Source organism: Thamnophis sirtalis, unplaced genomic scaffold, assembly GCF_051295495.1.
Source record: "Thamnophis sirtalis isolate CommonGarterSnake01/CBP01778 unplaced genomic scaffold, rThaSir2_p1.2 scaffold_10, whole genome shotgun sequence".
In the NCBI taxonomy this organism is placed as follows: Eukaryota; Metazoa; Chordata; class Lepidosauria; order Squamata; family Natricidae; genus Thamnophis; species Thamnophis sirtalis.
Genome location: NW_028261390.1, coordinates 58,707,766 through 58,727,764, shown reverse-complemented (window position 1 = coordinate 58,727,764; position 19,999 = coordinate 58,707,766). Strand labels below are relative to the sequence as shown.

The window sequence follows — 19,999 nt, the reverse complement described above, 5'->3', positions numbered from 1 at the left end:
TTGAAGTTGTGGACCATCTGGTAAATGCCAAAGATTGTAACCTCTGTTTTGTTTCTTTTTTTTTACCAATCATAAAGCTTCCATCCTTCCAGTTCAGCTATGATTATTTTATTTTATTTTCACAATATCCATCCTTTGGTCAAGATATGTTTTCCCATTTAATTTCCTTTGTAACTTATTATCTAAGCAAACTTAGATTTGCTAATTTGTGCAATATCTATGAGCTGAGTCACAGATCAATGCTTTTAATACACTCCCTGTTTCAAGTGCACCCTCTGTTACACTTCAAATTGCCTCTACTCCATCTCAAGTTCATATTTTATCAAAGAGTTCATATCTTTACTGGCTCAGGGCACCTAGTAAATTCCACTTTTGGATAAGGGTCTTAAGTGCATTACAAAATACCTTTAGATTCATTTAAAAGACTGGCTGCTTTAGACTGAGTCCCCAGACATACATTGAACTATAATCTCCCAGAATTACCAAATTCCCAGTGAGAGGAATGCTGCTCTAATAAAATTAAAAGGCTCAAGCCATATAAAAAGTCTCTTTCTTAAAATTGAATGCTTCCTTTGTATTTGCTTCCTTTATATCTGCTGATCTGTTCACAGAATAATACTCCAATAACTGAACCAGAGTGGGGATAAGCTGGCAAAAATCTATCTATCTATCTATCTATCTATCTATCTATCTATCTATCTATCTATCTATCTATCTATCTATCTATCTATCTATCTACCTACCTACCTACCTACCTACCTACCTACCTATCTATCTATCATCTATCTATCTATCTATCTATCTATCTATCTATCTATCTATCTATCTATCTATCTAATCTATCTCTCTCTATCTATCTATCTATCTATCTATCTATCTATCTATCTATCTATCTATCTATCTATCTATCTATCTATCTATCTATCATCTATGATGTATGTATGTATGTTCCAGCATAACTCTGGAATATCTCAAACAATTTTGACCAAACTTGGTACGCAGATGACTTACCCTCCGGAGACAAACACTGTGGGGGTAAGACACCCCTGGGTGTCGGAGTGTTTTTGTTCCAGCATAACTCTGGAAAGCCTCGGCCTTTAAGGAGAGCAAGTGTGGCATACTAGAGTGGCAATTGTTCGTGATGTCATGGGAGGGAGAAGGGAGCCTGATTAGGCCAGTACAGAGGCCTTTGATTGAGCGTGACATGGCCTAAGCAGATTGTCCACCCCTACCTCACTGTGGTGGCTTGCTCTCGCAGGAAACAGCTTTGGCTTGTGTTCCCAGGATCATCCTTCACCCCTACTCAGGTCTAGCCCTCCCTCACACAGTAGGCCTATGAAGGGAGCCTGATTAGGCCAGGTCAGAGGCCTTTGATTGACCATGCTCCCTCACACAGTGGGCCTATGGAGTGCCAGGATCATAGACAGGACGGGAAAGAGGAGTGCATGGGAGGGGGAAGGGAGAGGGCAGGGATCACATAACTTGGAACAGACTATATGTAGGGGTCCAGGGAGCCATCACTACTCTGGCATTTGGGAAGATCAATGGCTTATGTTATGAAGCTACCAATATATAAAAAAAGAATTTCAATTTTATCTTTTAAAAAGGAATAAATTATTTGAATTGGAAATAATTTCTTCCACTGTTTACCATGTTGTTGATTGTCAGTAATTCAGTTGTTTCTAATTATTCATGATCTATTACAGGGGTCTCCAACCTTGGCAACTTTAAGACTTTTGGACTTCAACTCCCAGAATTCCACAAGTCTTAAAGTTGCCAAGATTGGAGACCCCTGATCTATTGGGTTACAATTCCCCAGGACTGTCAATGACTTTTTTTAAAGTTCTAAACTCAAGCTCATGATACCAGTGATAGTATTCAACCATCTTGTCTCCTACTGCTCTCTTTCTAAGGTTAGGACAAGCTTCATTCCTCCTAACCACATTGATTCACCGATGCCAACAAGGTGGCCACAGTTTGCTATTTTTTCCTAGTTTCCCAATCTCGTCTTAAGACTCAGGCTCTTGGGATGATTTCCTACCTAATATTTTAGGGAATCAGTGAAGTTCTGTTACATGCTGTTACTTGTCATGACTCTCACCAAAGCATGTATTGATAAAGAGGTACTGGACACATGAGTTTTGTGCATCAGTGGAAAGGCTTATAGCAGGAATTATCTCAAAAATCAAATATGTTGCAAAGCCTCCATCTGACGCTGCATAAATGGACATTTTCCATTACCCTATGACACAGGGGTCAAACTCTTATTTCATTGAGAGCTGCATCAGGGTTGTGTTTGACCTCGGGGCCCAGGGTGGGTGTGGCAAGAGTGGGCATGGCCAGCTTGACGTCACTTGTGTCGCCAGCATCTATGGTGGCCCAAGTGCTCTGCCAGCGAAAATGGGCTCTCGAGCTCAGTTTCCAGCTGCGACGGCCTCCTGCCGCCATCTTTTTTTTCTTGGAAATACCAGATAAAGAGATCTTACGATCTTGCATATTTGTACCATGAAATGTAAGTAAAGGAAAAAGAATATTTTCAGTACGTATCCTATAGCAAGGCTATTTATAGCTCCTTTTAAAAGAGGTAAGTAGTGCTGAAAGTATAAGGTTTGATATATATATTTTTCCACAGTGTTTCTGGACTGCTTTTAATTCCTCTTCCCCACCCCCCTATGAATTTTCTAATTTATGTTAACTGAATCAACTTCCCATAAACATTTAATGCTGGAAATAATATGAATGAAATGTACATGAAAAGAAACATCAGAGTCAACCCTTCTTTTCACCGCGTTAGGTAATTAAAGGCAAAAGCAGTCTGGCTGGATAATACTATCAACAACCTAATCCTGAGATAACTGTTTCCCACAGTGACTGTCCTTTTATGTTGACTGGTTAAAGTGTCTCTGATGCATAACAATGTGTTTGGAGACAGAACTGGGCTACAAATTGTTCTGCTGTCCCAGTGTGTAAATATTATACAATGGGAAATCCTTAATCGGTATGCAAATGGGAGCAAATATCAATTGCTTTTTCCAATATGTAAAGTTTTCCTTCCCACATCTGGCTGTTTGGACTGCGGTTGGCACTAAACTACAATGTACACAGTCCCTTTGACCCTAGTTTTTTTTCCCCAAGCACTTGTACATTAGTTGATTTACAGAGGTCACTGAACTAGATTGGAATCAGGCTGGATGTGCTATACTTTAAAAAAAAAAGTGGGGGTGTCTTGAACATTAAATATGTTTAAAGTCTTTGCTGAACCTGAAGATGTTTTTTCAATGAGTCCACTCCATCTTTTGCTCAGGGGAATTCAGGTTTTCCTTTCTCTGTGTCCCCCAAGCCCCCTCCTCCTTCCCTGCAATATATTTACTGCCTCAGTCTGGGAGCAGACATTAAGCCATGTACACAGTTCAAATATAGAATGCAGTGATTCTATGCCATTCATAACGATTAATTGTATTTAATAGAAAGGGTCCAAAAATTACTCATGCTTTAACACAGAATCAATTGGAAAAGCCAGATTTTTACAAGACTTCCGAAAAGTCCATGAGAAGAATGGGAAGCATCCTCAATTGGGGAGGGGGGCTATTCCAAAAGAGGGGAGCCTCTATAGAGACAACTCACTCTTAAGCCCATTCCCATGGCATCACAAAATAGAGGGATTGTCAGCAACTCTCCTTAGTTTCTCAATTTCTCAGCAGAATCTATCTGGGCAAAGGAGAATCTAAGAACCCAATGCCAAATATCAGACAAAGTAATACAAGATAATAAAAACTACATATAAATATTTCTTACCTGGAACAATGGTTTAGTAGGAAGAAGCAAATCATTAGTGGCAACTATCTTAGTTGCAATAAAGGTTTGGAAGCAACATGAAGGCTAAGTCATTTCACATATCACTTAAAGTATTTGATACCTATTTTTCCCTAAAGAACTTCAAACTATTTTGTTTCCTCACTCCCATTCCTATTTGCTTTGGAAGGAACCTATATGTTTTGAATGCCTTTGATTGATGTTTAATTATTTGCACACTTGAAAATGTATCCCTTTGACTTATTTGAAGCTTTAATAATTATTAAATTGTTGTAATCGGAACACAACATAAAACACTGATATTTAAAAATATTGATCTTTAATTTCAGTATTTCTCTCCAAAGAAAGATGTATAATTCTTATTCTGCTAGAACTGGAAATCTACAATTTCTTTAATGTGCCATTATCTGATTAAATTCTGATAATAGTTTTGGCTTAACATTTTTTTAAAAATGGTTTAATGTATATTTTACTTAGGTACATTTATCATTACTGTTTATATTGATACCTTATGAAAATTAAAAAGAAAAGAAGCAAAGATTTCACATCTCTGTGAAAGTGGATGATTTCAATATACAGCATACAAAAATGTGAAAAGATACATGAATATTTAATGTGACAGTACTATTTGAAATACATTTTGTACAACATATACAGTTACAAACATGCTTTAAGAAATTATTGAATCACAATATATAATCTAAATTGATTGTAGTGTTAAATTGCTACAAAGGTATCAAGGACTACTTTATGGCAAGATATACATTACAATATTGATAAGTACTTGATCATACAAAGCCTTATCACGCAGTGCATTTCCACTGATGTAAGTGATTTTTTTAAAGGCTCAAACATGCTTGTAAGCCTTTTCTGTTAATTTTAGTTAATATTTGAGGATTTCCTCTTTCAAAAATAGCCAGATTATCTAACCTGGCCTTTGTTGACATGCTGCGGTTGAAAATTCTGGAATAGTAGGCCAAGACACTAAGAAGTGATGTTCTGAGAAATTTTTGGACGCAAAAGGAGTAAAAGAAAGTAACATGGTCTTCAAGCAACAGTGAAACTAAATGTGACTTTAAGCAGGCCTACTGTTTTATCAAATACTAATTTCATTCTTGCATATTTTTTAATAAGAGTGTTAAAAGATACATGAGTAAGAGACACTTAATACAGCAAAAGCTTTTTTGAGGACATAATTCGTCTAACATTGCAGTGTTTGCTTTCTGGCTACTAGATTGCTATGTTGACATGCCAAGAAAAGTTGTGAGTATACTGCAACAATGATTCTCCAGTGCTTCTAGATAAGATCTTTTGGTTGATAATTGTTTCTTCCTTCTTAAAGAATCCCCAAATTCCAGGAAAACCTGCTCCAACAGTTTTCTCTTATGATTTCTCTGTTTCCTGATGATGGCTTATGGGAGATCTCTGTAGATTATAACTGTGCCGTTATCAAAATGTCATCTGGATTTCTGTGCCTATTTCTTTTTCTCGGCATTTTGAAGAAACTATTTTATAGAGAAAAGAGAACCAGACTGGAGTTAAAATTGTCACACTGATGGTCCATAAAAATATTATTAACATTAAATTTATGCAACTGCCAATGTAGTCAGGTCATGATAATAAATCATCGAGAAAGGCATACTTCAGGAACACAACATTTGTTTATAGATTTGTAGCGGATAATTTTTCCCTCCTTTTGAAAAAAGAAACCTAGTAATATAGTAAAGATGAATCAATATAAAATATGGGATTGTAGAGTTACTTAGACCATAGCAGAATAAGAAAACACCATGAGCAAATTTTACACATCAGCTGACAAAGTTACATGAAATTCAGGGAAGAATTTGGGATTTATTGCAAAATCTTAATAGATTGATTTAACTCTGGTAATGGGGAAAAAGTTCGATTGTAGATCAGATTCATCACTAAGTACCCTACTAAATCATCTATGGAGATTCACAGCCACCCAAGTCGTGGTTAGGTGCTTTTTCAAAAGACGACAGAACTTTTTTTTCATTTTCTGTTTCTCATCCAAGAAGCTTCTTCAGTTCAGAACTGAAGAAGCTTCTTGAATGAGAAATTAAAGAAAGCCAAGTTGACTTTTGAAAAAGTAGCTTTTGGGATATTCTACCAAATCTGCTTGTTTGGAAATGTTAGGGAAAATATATAGATGGGAGATTAGATGCTACTCCAGGTGTTTTCATTGTTTTAAGATGTGTTTTGCACAATCTTGCATTTTGTATCTTATTGCTGTGTAAAAAAAATAGCTAAGAGATAAAAGTGGTCACTCAATTGTACTGTCATCTGGAAAGCTGATTCCTGTGGGTGGAGCTGTGATCCACCTGTTTCCTTGGACCAAGTGATTAAAACTGAGCAAACAGGATACATTTGCCTCAGTGTGTTTAGCCAGTAGTTAAATTGGTACTTTAGTCAAACAGTATTTTCTTTTTGTGGATGCTCAAGAGGAGCCTACAAGTCTAGCTGTGCTGAAGTGAGAGCCTTGGAAGGGTAATACTAAATAAATATGTAAACTGCAGTATGTCCAGAAGACTTTGCTTGTTTGTTGGGAAGAAAAGATGCATTTGGAGCCCTGTGTGATTCTAACATCTTACCACTTCTGCTCTGACTTAATTTCCTGACTATAAAACTCATACCACAGATTTATCCTTACAAGAAATATATTCTTTATACATGGTCAGCTAAATTGTTCTCTACCCAATGACATACAACTTTATTCTCCAGTGGGAATTCCATCATTTAACAAAAGAACTGGGCAAAACGGAGAAGATGATTGGAGCACATTTTGGTGCTCTGGTGTATGGCGCTTAGAATAAATTTAGCCACCTGAAATTCAGAACCCACTTTAAAACCCAAATATGAAACAAAAATAGCATTTTTACATGCATATATGCTCTCCCTATCCTTGTTTCTGCCATTGCAGTCAGACGATGGAAAACATAAATGGTGGATGTCTTTTTCTTTGTCTGCTGAATCTTGTTTCATATGCATTGTAGCATAACCTTTCTGTATTATACCACTGTTTACTTTATGCATTTTAAAACAAATTTATTGACAACTTCCATCCTAGGAGATTCTTGATCCTATGCAAAATATAAAAATCTGGTATTATATAATGCTAATATTATGAACTTCATTTTTTTTTAAAAAAAAACATTGTAAAGGGATGGTCTGGTGGAATCAATGGAACTGTGTTGATCTTCCTGCCCAATAAGCATTTTACATTATATGTAAAACATATAGAGAAAATATAGGATGGCAGGTATACAGTGGTTTGGTAAAAATATAATTTATTGGATTTCAGTTCCTTGTTAAGGAGCAGAGGGGAATCTATTTGTATTAGACTGCCAATCAGGATTTTTAAGACATGATAAATCTGCTGTAGTAAAAATGTCTACCAGGGAAACATCTAAATTCTTAAAATGAGGCCAGTGCAATAAATGAATACATTACAGCTCAACTGGATTTCTTTTCTCATTAAATTTTAAATATTTTCCTTAGACAGAGAATGATCAAAGTACACTAAAAGATGTTCCTTGTTATTAAACTAGTCTAAATTAGATTCAGTCTCAATAACTTTTATGTAGACGTGTAACATCTTTCTTCCCCCAAAACTCCCATTGCATTTCTTTTATTTCTAAGTACTTAATAAGAAATATAGCCCAGAACTACATGAACTGTCATTGGAAATGGGATACAATAAATATATATTAATTCTCTTAACAACCAACTTTAAATGTATGTTACTTTTGTGTATAGTCTTACCCTTCCTTCCAGTTATACTCAGCTACAGCCCAGCCAGTGTGAGCGTTGCTGTCTTAACACATCAGGATTGCTGTAGTCTGGGAACTGGGAAAGTTTACTGTAATAGCCTTAGGAAACAACAGTAATACCCTAATGGTCAGTTTTAAACCATATAAACAGATTTTGTGAATGTTGTACTGTATGTCTACAACAGAGGTGGGTTCCTACCAGTTCGCACCTATTCGGTAGAACCGGTTTGTCAAATCTACCGAACTGGTTAGAAGAGGTTCCACCAGTGGACCTGGAAAGCAAGCCACACCTACAGAAGAGGTTCCAAAATTTTTGGAAACCCACCACTGGTCCTTGGATATGATTATTCTACACTATCATGCTCCTATTTATAAAACTCAGTGCCTCTGTGAAAGGTAAGGATGACTACTGCGTTTGTGGTGCAATCAGAACATTGCGTGTGTTGAAGTTGTTTTAACGCAAACCAAAGATGCCTTTTAAAAAACAACTTTACATCATATTCTTATGCATGCCAGTGCTGTGTGTGAGGTAATTTAAGGTGGTTCTGACAAGTGTCGTCAGCATCTTTATATCCGGTCACATGGGCGGCAAGCCACTCCCATCTGGTCACATGGGTGGCAAGCCACTCCCACAAAGGATGCCACACCCACAGAGTAGGTTCGAACAATTTTTGAAACCCACCACTGGTCTACAATACAGATTAAAAAAATAATTTATAAGATCTGCGATGGTGCAGTGGTTAGAGTGCAGTACTGCAGGCTACTTCTGCTGATCGGTTTGGCAGTTCGAATCTCACCAGGTTCAAGGTTGACTCAGCCTTCCATCTTTCCGAGGTCAGTAAAATGGGGACCCATATTGTTGGGGGCAATATGCTGACTCTGTAAACCGCTTAGAGAGGGCTGTAAAGCACTGTGAAGCGGTATATACGTCTAAGTGCTGTTGCTATTGCTAATTTAAATAATTTAATTAAAAAGATATCTCACCTAGAACTAAGAAATTTCCTGATAGTGAGAACAATTAATCAGTAGCTTTCCTCTAGAACTTGTGTGGGTGTTGGTTTCAAGACGAGACTGGAGAGCTATTTTTCAGGAATGGTATACTATCTCCTGCCATGGGCATAGGGTTGGACTAGAAGACTTCTAGAGCTCCTTCCAACCTTATTCTCTTTTCTAGGTTCTACAAATGATTCCCAATACAGCTCATCTCCTTGCTATATATTATTGATGGCGAAACTGTGGCACGTGGAGCCATTTGTTAGGGCGAGGCGTTGCCCTGTCAGCTCCAGTATGCTGGCCAGCTGACTTTGGCCTTCTTTTAGGGCCGTTTTTTGCCTTCTGGAGGCTTCCTTGAAGCTTCCGGAGTGTGAAAAAATGGCCCTATGGGCAAACTGGAAGTTCGGGAACTGACTTCTGGTTTCCTCATAGGGCTGTTTTTCGCCCTACAGAGTCTTCAGGATGCTTCCCTGAAGGCTCCAGAAGGCGAAAAAGGGCCCTACGGAGAAATCGGAAGTCACTGTTTCTGAATGTTTGGGTTCCCCATAGGTCTGTTTTTCGCCCTCCGGAGGGTTCAGGGAAGCTCTTTGATTGCGCACACATGCGTGCGGGGGTAGGTGGGCATGCACGCATGCTGGGGTTGCACGCATATTATTATAGATGTGGCACACCAGTCCACGACCTCCCTGCGCTCCTCCTGCTTTTGGCACTCGATCTAAAAAAAGTTAGCCATCACTGCTATATATGGTTTACTTATATCTTCTAATTTCAAGGGCTACCAAAACATGGAATGGGACAACTGGACACAGCCAACTCATCATAGCCAAATTGCCATGGGTCAGCTTAACAATTCAATTGTTTAAAATAATTAAGAAATGACTTTAATTTTTGTCATTCGTATTTCATTTTGTCCCTCCTTTGCCTTCTTTCTTTAATGATTCTATTCCACCATTTATTTGATATTAGTGTTACTCTTGTCCCATGGTGAATTGGCCACAGTGAGTTGGCTGTGGGAGAGGTTGGCTGCAGCAAGTTGGCCACGGCAAGTTGGCTGTGGCGAGTTGACAAGTTGTCCTAGACCCACCAAAATGGGGATCAAACCATAACTAGCTGTAGTGTCTCGGGCTGCCTTTCACTGGTTTACAACAGAGAGAATTTAGAAATACATTAGAAACATTGACTCTATTAAATCCTCCCTTCAATTGATATACCACATACAAAGTGATAGTTAAGAGCATGTACTTCTGCTCCCTGCCTCTTGTTACAAGCAAGCAGCTCCATAAATGGAACCAGCTACAAGTTTTCAGTTTTACAAATAGCTATTCTATAAATGGGTATGTAAGGAAGGAGGGGGGGAATCCACCTAAGTGCATTTTTATCACCCAGGTCTTTAACAGTAACATGCATTATATTTCAATGGACATTAAAGACTTCAGGAAGTGCTGGATGTGCAGGAAAGAGATGACTGAATCACTTTTGCAGGAATGGCCGAAGGCTTCTCCTTCCATCTAAATTCCACAACGTGACTACATTTTATGTGGTGAGTGAACAGATGTAATTTCTTTGGCTGGATATTCTTCTGCTGACACCACCAGTCTCCTAATCTGCCACGAGTTGAATTTAACCCCAAGATAAGCCTAAACCCTAATTGCTTTGTTTGATCTCCTACCATTTAAACTCTAATGGTCTAACTAAACTGGATCATGGAAAAAGTAATGGACAGTGCAGAGGCAGCTTTGAAATATATTTCTTATTCCCACTCTAGGACATGATGAACAAACCTTTACATATGATAAATTAATTTTTTAATAAGGTATTCATGTTTTACTTTCTTGGGGAAAGAGCTCCCACTGGGGTTTGGTTTGGAACAGAAGAAATATCCATTTCCTGCCTTAATCCAAACATTTATATTGTATCAGTTAATAGGGTATACAAGAGGTAAATCAATTATCTGATTTGCTTGGGTAGGGCTACTGAAACATTGATGGCATATCATGTTTTGTGATCTCACAGTGATTTTAGGCACATAGGAGCAAGAAGCAGTTCTCAGCTTTCTTCATCATGGACAACACTGGCTGGAGCTGCTGGAAACTGTAGTTCAGCAACTTCTGCAATACCCCAGATTACTTGCTACTTGAACCCATATCATGCAAGAAGCAGCTTGCATTACCAGATCTGGGTTTAAATAACCTATACAACTGCTAGATGACACCCAGGAGCTAACATTCCCTGAATCATTTTGCTGCCATTTATGGACTCTTACCTCCAAGATCTAGAATCTCATTTCCCTCTAAGGCAGAAAAGTGATTCACTAATTCTGCCGTGCAAATAGATAAGAAAAAACGAACAAACAAACCATGTAAAATCACATATGTACTCAGGAGGTACCATACCAGAGGTTTCTGCCAGGCCATTTTCTCCCAGCCCTGTGAATTTAGCATTGGCTAAATTCAGTGCTTGTTTTTTATTTGCCTAGAAAAAGCAAACATTCCTTTAAAGATAACTTAAAACCACTTAAAACTACTCGGAGGTGGGTCTTACTGGTTCTAAAGAGCCTTTAGGAGAAGTGACAGGGATTACAACCCCTGTAATTTTTTTTTTAAAAAAATTATTTATTACAGCTAGAGTATCAAAGGCTGTGTAGTTGCCTACATATAACAAAAGAAGTTTCCAGATGCAAAGTGTTTGACCACATGTTTTATTCATCTGTAAATGGGATGCTTCCTTGAGAAAAAGAACTTAGCATTCTTTTGATCCTTGCTCTAGTATGTCTTAATTCTATCCTTCTGGACTGTTTGCATTTATATGCTGTCACAGAATGCAGTCCTGCTCCTCTGCACTTTCCATTATTTAAGCTGCAGGACCCCAACTGGGTTCGTGAGTTTAGCCCTTAGACATTGCTGGAATGCAATCTAAAATTTAAAGTGCTCCCAGGTCCTCATGGCAACAGCTTGCCAGTGACCTCTCTGAACAAAATGCCTCGTGAGCACAGCTGTCACGGGCCACAAAGAGTTGACACCTAAATTAAATCTGTGTCTAAGTTCTGGGGACTTAGATTAGATATTAAATTTAAGTACCACTTAGCTAAATTCATAGCGCTATCCAGATCTATAGTTTCAGTCCTACAGACATTGTCATAAAATTGAAACTTTGAGTAGGTGAACATCAGCAAATTTCAGCTTTTCTGGAACTAAAATCTGTAATGATCCAGATGTTCCTGAACTTCAAATTTCAGCATCCCTCACAATCAGCATAGTGAGTGGGAGTTGTAGTTTAGCAATATCTACCGAGCAAAGATTCCCAGTCTTTAAATAAAAAATGAATGTCACTTTGATTTTGACAATCTAGTATAAGGGAATTAATTAGATGAAGGATTTGCTGTAAGAGTATTTCCATTGACATAGTCCATGTGTTGAGGCACTTAGACACAATTAGGAAAAACAACTCTAGGAAGTGGATGAAAAGAAGCTCCATCAATATTGTTTTGCATGATTTGCTAAATAACACCTAAATGTGTTAAATTGCCATTCAATAACTAGTACGATATTGGTTTAACTACTTGGCTTGTTAGCACCTGTGCATTCCAGGTTCCTCCATTAGTGATTTAAGATTTTAAATAAAGCTTTTCATCCCAAAATTTGTTTCCCAAACTGGGGGACTCCAAATGAAATTCACTGACCAACTAGGAAAAGAAATCTACTTCTGCTTGTGATTTTTCATTTAGTATCTGTTTAGAAACATTATTCAATAAGATTGACCTTTAAAACTGCAGAGATTGTATGTACTACGAAGCTGGAAATATTGGCTGCTATATTTGTATGGCCTGAAGTTAAAGCACGAAACGATTCTGTCCTTTCCAATGATATTCCTCTCAAGCTAGCATTTCATCTGTACGGGTTTACATATGCATCCTGCTCTAAGCGACAGGAATCAAACATTTGGACATTTTTCCAATATCCATGTAAACCAATGCTATTATTAAAAAAATCTTTAAATAACCGATATGTGAGAAATGTGTATTTCTGCATTAACAGGGGGATGAGATAGTTGCAATTTCATTGGAAGAGGAAATATTGGCCTTTGGTGAGCAGAAAGCTTCAACAAGACAGCAGGGTTTCGAATGAGTCTCTTTCTCTGTACAGCTTCAGAGAGTGAAATAATTGACAGAGAGCCCAGTGCTACTCAATCATTTGGAACCATGCCCAGGGCTTCACATAAAACAAGTACTTTTATTGTTCTGTTCCTCCCTTTAGTTTATTCCCATCCCCACCCTACCCCCAGTACTCCCTCTTCCTTACTCTATTTTCAGAGCAAATAAAAACACAATGGGAGCAGCCCAAAGGAAATTGTTTGTGGTTTGGGGGTCAATTAAATCTCATCTCCCCCCAAACTTCGTAAACATAAAGTTTGGAAAAAAGAAATGTAATTTGCAAAGAAGAATATTCTGGGGACCCAGCCGGCCACCCAGCCCTTCCGAGTTGCAACATGAGAGGAGCAGACTTTGATGGCTGCACCCTTATGGCACCTGGTTTCATTACCAAATCGGTGTTGATTGTTCCTTGTCTAAATTTAACCCCATCCCTGGGAAATACCTCAAGGGAAGGGCACTCTGGAATGAAGGGGCATGCATCTCCTGTGGGAACAGTGATGTCTGTGTAGTTTTCGTCTGTTGGCCAAGTTTGCTGGAAGACAGGAAAGAAAATATGGAGATATCAGTATTATGATATTAGGATTAGTACAATATAGATGCAAGTGTGACTTTCAGCTTGCTATCAGAAGTGTTTTAGAAGGAACATAGAAAATACTACTTCAGCAACAGAGTGGTCAATGTCTGGAATGCTCTACCCAACTCCATTGTTACAGCCTCAAACCCTCACAGCTTCAACCTTAAACTGTCTACTGTGGACCTCACCCCATTCTTAAGAGGTCCATAAAGGGGGCGTGCATAAGCGCATCAGCATGTCTACTGTCCCTGTTTTACAGCGTGACCCGACAAATGCGTGAACGACAAAACCGTGCCGACAAAACCGCGGCGCTAAAACCGTGATGTCATCAACGCGCCAACAGCGTGCCAACAACAGCCGCTGACAGAAGCGCGATTTAAGTTAAGGTAAGGGTTAGGTTTAGGTTTAGGTTTAGGGTTAGGTTTAGGGTTAGGTTTAGGGTTAGGGTTACAGCGCGCTTCTGTCGGCGCGCTGTTGTCGGCATGCTTCAGCGCTCATTCGTCGGCGCGCTTTAGAACTCGCGGTTTTGTCACCGCGGTTTAGTCAGGCGCGATTTTGTCGTTCGCGCATTTGTGGGTGAACCGTTTTACAGTCCCCATTTATCTGTATTTACTTCCTTTGTTCATATTTATGTTCATATCTATACTTATTATCTTGTACATGTTTGACAAGCAAGCAAACAAACAAACAAATATGCCTGCCTGCTTGTTCCAAGTCCAAAGACAAGTTTCCTGTAAAGATAATAGGCTATCTGTAGCAAAACTCCCCTTTCAAAAGTATGGGGTTGCGTGTGTTTTATAAATACTTACATTTAATAAACCATTGGTTAAGACTGGTATAATATATAAATCCATCAGCTGTTTAAAAACATGAGCCAGAAAGCAGCTTATTATATAATTAATGCCTGGAAACACCAAAGTATGTCCCATGGTGTTCAGCTCCCACATAATTTGTACATGATGTGTAACAAAAACTTTAAAGAGTAAACAGCCAGCATAATGCAATGGGATTAGCTTTAGAGGATGTCATGTGTGGCTGGATTGTGTTCTTTGGTTTTATTGCATGAATGAAAAAAACAACACTGTGTATTCAAATATTTTTTTGAAAATATAAATGGCTTAAGCCTGCTAATTGTTTTGGCTTAGTTTCTAAACTACAAGCTTTTCCAGTTTGATCCCTTCCCAGAGTGTTAGACTGCAACTCTATTAATCTCAGCCAGTATTCTGTTTGTGGATGACAGGGGATGAAATCTAATGTATGTTGGAAAGATCCAGAATGGGAAATGTTGGATTATATCCTGAGGCACGAACAGCTTCTCATCTCAATGCAGTTGGAAAAGTATTGAGCAGACAGTTGTTCACAGTTGGAAAAGCAATGAGCAGACAGTTGTTCATTCTTTCTGCTTCAGCCCCCTCATAATAATGGTCTGCCTCAGAGAGGTTTTTTTTGCAAAGCTTATCTGAACATTTATGAAGAATAATTAAGAAATGCTGGTGTACCATTGAAAGTGGAAAGCAAAATTCATTGCAAAGTGCTAAAAATCTTGTATGAAGGCAGAAATATGCCCAGTTTTGCCTGGATGATCATAAACGGCTAACTTCTCCTCTCTCAAGATAATTGTGTAATTAAAATGTTTCTTTATCTTTATATAAATAATTAAGCAAAGTAAGTTTCTCTTAGGAAAACTTTATTCCTTTTGATTACACCATTATGGGTTTTTTTTGGCACTAATATGGAAACGTTTTGCCATTTCTTTTGATAAATTATTCCTGGGATCTCTTAGTGGTCTTCCTTCCAACAGACTAGCCACATCTGACTTGTTAGCAATTTTTAGATGGCCAACATCAAATTAGATGCTGTTGCCTGCTGTGCCATGTTATTCAAAGAAAAGCTTAAATCCAAATGCAATTGTTTTCCTAAAGCCATTGGACATATGAGCTGAGGTGGCGCAGTGGTTAGAGTGCAGCACTGCAGGCTACTTCAGCTGACTGCAGTTCTGCAGTTCGGCTGTTCAAATCTCACCAGCTCAAGGTTGACTCAGCCTTCCATCCTTCTGAGGTGGGTAAAATGAGGACCCGGATTGTTGGGGGCAATATGCTGACTCTGTAAACCACTTAGAGAGGGCTGAAAGCCCTATGAAGCGGTATATAAGTCTAACTGCTATTGCTATTGCTATACCATACTTTCAGTGATGTAAAGATGTGTGAACAATTGCTTGAACTTTTAAATATTTTTTCTAGGCTTGAAACTAAACCAAGAATAATTCCATCACAACATAATCAATCATTCTTCAAATGCTAGCTAGGCTATACAAATAGTGTGGCAATTTGATCCAACATCCTGTAGAACAGGGGTGTCCAGGATCGTCACGTGATGTATTGGGACTTTTTCCCTCTTTGCTAAACTGGGCATGGGTGTATCCAGCATGTGACACATTCAGCCTGTGGGTCGGGAGTTTGACAGTCCTGCTGTAGAATATGAATCCACACCACATTTGCTGTTCTGGTCTTCGTAGGTTTTCCCTGTATCCAGAGTGTCTGCAGGGTCCATGATGCCCTTAAAAAAATAGGCACAGCTACTATTGCACTTTTGTGGCTGCCATCCTGAGCAACGGTGGCACGGTGGTTAGAGTGCAGTACTGCAGGCTATTTCTGCTGACTGCCGGCTGCCTGCAATTTGGCAGTTCAAATCTCACCAAGTCAAGGTTGACTCAGCCTTCCGAGGTGGATAAAATGAGGACCCAGATTTTTAGAGGCAATATGCTGATTCTGTAAACCGCTTAGAGAGGGCTCTAAAGCACTGTGAAGCAGTATATAAGTCTAAGTGCTACTTCTATTGCGATCTTACTGGTTTTTTGATCACATTCTGAGGACAGCAACAGAGCCACTGTTATAATTCTTCAAACCCCTGGACAGTTACAGATGCAGTGATATAGGTGCCAGATGAATGTTTGTCTATTATCTGTAATTGTATCTACATTTTCTCTCTCTCTGTACACACACACACACACACACACACACACACAGAGAGAGAGAGAGAGAGAGAGACAGACAGACAGACTGACTGACTGACTAATGGGCTCTTTTCTCTCCTCTTACCCATTAAGGGAACTGCTTTGCTGAATCAGACTACCCAATGATTTATAGATCATATGCTCCTTTGAAAAACACGGAAAAGTTTTGTGAAATCCCATAATCATTTACACCTACTGCTACCTAATAATTTTGTGGAGCACAGACCACTTCATCAGATCTATGGAAAACTATTTTAAAAGAAGATTATGCATACCTGGCTCTGCTTTTTTTCTGTAGAAAAATAAAACGAACTTGGTTCACCTGCAATGCTTTTAATGTTTGCATGAAATGGGGGGGGGGGAATAATAGCTAAATATCCCTTCCCGACTCCCAGTTCCAGCCTTGTTGCTGTTTTCTCTTTCAACCAAAGAGAACTGGAAATGTAAGTTATCACCAGCTGGCATTAAAGGAGTCGTGTCTCCCTGCAGCCTCAAGGGTGCAACTTCAAACTGTTTTATTTAGAGTTTATGAGACCCTGCCTAGACTCAGTGCTGTAGGATTGTTACACTCCCTTCTGAAAAGTCAATTGACTGTTGATTTTTTTTTTTAAGCTGGAAAGTCAGCCCAGGGCTAGAGAGCTGTTATTCTGTCAGACAATCCATATATCTGAACCATGTTACCTTTTCTGTTGTTTTTTTTAATTGCTTGGATGAGATGAGAGCAATAGAAATCAAGACAGTGTCCGTGAATTTGAAAAAAGCAAAATCAAATATAAAATAAAAGGCTCAAATCAAGACAGGTCTCACTGTGATATTGGCCAGCCTAATAGGGTTAAGCAGTCCTGGGAGAGATTATCTGAAGATATTATCTAGGTAATTTCTAATCAATGTTAGAAAGCTCGCAAAACATCAGGGACTTCGGATATAGATTTGCATGCACTTTAAAAAAAAACATGAAAATTTATATAGGTTCCCCTTAAGGGTTCTGGGCAGAAAATCGCTTATGTAGATTGCCATTAACGTAACTATTTTCTTAAAAGCTCTATTTTAATAAGATAGCAGCCGAGCTTAAAGATGAGCAGAGGATGTAAACCCTACCGTTTCCAGTTCTGGTGTGACTTTATTTCGATAGAGACACAAAATTAACCAGGCTAAGGAAATCTAACCTCTGGTACTTAAACCCCGCCAGGCAGGTACGCGCGGAAGGTATCAGAGGTGGTGGCCGATGTGCTCGGGACGGTTTCTAAATTTGCCACCGTCCAGCCAGCAGAAGCGGACAGTAGGCGCTGTGCCGGAGCGCAGAAGGAGCACTGACTACAGTCTCAGCTTATTCTCCCGTTGACCGGGGAAAGCCAGGCAAGAAACACACACACACACCCCGCGCAAGACTTACCTGGCCTCTGTCCATGGACCAGAAGCAACCCCGTCAGCAGCAAAACCCAGCTCAAAAGGAGCTGCGGGAATCTCATCTCGGCGGATGGGCGCAACGCAAGGGGGACCCGCGTTCTTTTAATCCCACTTCGCCGCGAAGGAGCCGCTTGCCGGAAACGTGTCTGCAGTGGGTCTTTCTGGCGTGGCTCACATTCTCTGAATGGCAAGCCTTGCCGTGGAGCTTTCCCTGCCTTTCCCAGCAAGGTTAATGACCGCGGGAGGCAAGGCTACTGGTTGGGCACGTTGTGGTCAGTGCCTTCCTCCCCAGGTCCCCCCCTGCCCTGCCTCTTCCTTTTATCACTCCCCCTTCGATTCCCTAAGCAAACAACAGGAAGGAAAACCTGGGTGGAACTGGAGATCCCCCCCCTCCAGCAACCATCCAAACTTCCTTCCCGAGTCAGTCCAGGAAGAATAAATATATGCCCCCCCCCCCCTCACTCTCCAGCTACTGGTTTCCTCCTCCCATTTGCAGCTGTTTGCGCTTTTGCTATTTTGCCCATCTCTGTCCCATATGCAAACAAGGCAGGGAAGTGATGGAAAGTCCTGTCTTTTGTTTGGCTCTGAAAGGCAAGGCTTAAGATCCCCCCAAAAAGAATGGTGGGCCCCTCCGCTACCCCAACCCCCCAATCCTGATCAACTAGCTGCAAAGTGCTGAAGCTGTGCCTTTTGTGACAGCAAGGTGTTTTTTTTTTAAGGAGCTGAAAGCCCTTGAGTTTTATTAAATGTATTATTTCTGAGACTGACAAGATTTAAAAATGAGTATTGCGTTGAGCGATGGAAAGAACAAAGAATGCACTTTAATTCAGCTTAAACATGAAATGCATTTATTAGGGCTTTTATATTAATGAGTCAACCAGTCTAAAGTTCTTAAAAATTCAGGAGATACTCATGAGATGTATCTGCCTTGAAAGTATCCCATCTGGAACTGTATAACACTGTCAAACATCAGGAGTTGACCTGCTGAATTGTGTGTTTTCATGATTGTAGTGAATACGGTGGTTTGATAAGTAAGCTTGCTCAGAGTCACCTTGAACCCCGTGATGGACAGCAAATAAATTTGACAGACAGACAAGCAAGCAAGGGCTTTTAACTGGAATTCCTACAGATTGTTTTGTAGGTTAAAGATGTTTACCTGGGAAGAAAACTGAGAGTCAGGTGTTTCCAGCCATATTTATCCTTCAAGATACAAAGCTGCATCTCAGAAGCAACTTGTATGGTGTTCTGGGTGTGGCATTCCATTTGATGAGGAAGTAACGGAGAGCCATTAGTGTGTTGTGAGATGATGGAGGTCAAGAGAGATAAATGGCTGAGAAACAGAGTTGGCTGTAAGACAAGAAAAAGTGTATCAGGACAGATGTTGGAATTGGAAGAAGACAAGCCAATGTCACTGTGGACATGGAATGTGGTGCGTCAAATGCTTCTGCTCAAAAATCAAAGGTTTTTTAAAAGTAGAAATAGGAAAAATCAAGTAAGGCTTTTTATTTTTCTTGGAATGAGTGAGACCAGAGTTTCCTTGTGCTGCAGTCAAGAGAGGGTTACTTTGAACATTCAATATAGTTTCTAGAACATAGAAGTTAGAAGGGACCTTCTAGTCCAACTGCTTGCTCGAGCAGCAAACCATATACCATTTCAGACAAATGGTTATCAACTCTCTTTTTGAAAGCCTCCAGTGATGGAGCACCCACATTTTTGGAAGGCAAGCTGTTCCACTGGTTAAGTGTTACCACTGTTAGGAAAATTCTCCTTAGTTCTAGGTTTCTTCTCACCTTGGTTAGTTTCCATCCATTGGTTTTGCCTTGCCTTTTGATGCTTTGGAAAATTGGTTGGCCCCTTTACATTTGTGGTAGCCCAGAGGTGGGTTCCTACCAGTTCGCACCTATTTGGTAGAACCGGTTCATCAAATCTACCGAACCAGTTAGAAGAGATTCCACCAGTGGACCTGGAAAGCAGGCCACTCCTACAGAAGAGGTTCCAAAAATTTTTGAAACCCACCAGTGTGGTAGCCCTTCAAATAGTGGAACACTGCTACCATGACTCCCCTCGTTCCTCTCTTCATTAGATTAGATATGCCCAATTTCTGTAACCATTTTGTATTTTTTAGCCCACAGCCCTCTAATCATCTTAACTGATCTTCTCTGAACTCTTCCAGAGTCTCAACATCTTTTTTTTCTATATTGTGATGACTAGAACTTGATGCAGTCTTCCAAGCATGGTCTTACTAAGGCTTCGTAAGA

The 19,999-nt window shown here is 39.6% G+C and overlaps 1 protein-coding gene across 1 annotated transcript; it reads right to left on the bottom strand.

Annotated features, from left to right (window-relative positions):
* Positions 1-4,115: 4,115 nt before the first annotated feature.
* Positions 4,116-18,069, bottom strand: APELA (apelin receptor early endogenous ligand). Its single transcript, XM_014064488.2, has 3 exons — positions 17,728-18,069; positions 13,190-13,279; positions 4,116-5,318 (listed from the first exon to the last, which is right to left on the bottom strand). Exons 1-2 carry the CDS (start codon positions 17,801-17,803, stop codon positions 13,191-13,193), a joined length of 165 nt encoding a protein of 54 aa, XP_013919963.1. The 5' UTR covers positions 17,804-18,069; the 3' UTR covers positions 4,116-5,318; position 13,190.
* Between the last annotated feature and the right edge of the window lie 1,930 nt (positions 18,070-19,999).

Coding starts and splice junctions, on each gene's coding strand:
- APELA (XM_014064488.2), bottom strand. CDS start 17,803: ATGAGATTCCCGCAGCTCCTTTTGAGCTGGGTTTTGCTGCTGACGGGG. Junction 13,280..17,727: donor GGTCCATGGACAGAGGCCAG/GTAAGTCTTGCG, acceptor CCTGTCTTCCAG/CAAACTTGGCCAACAGACGA.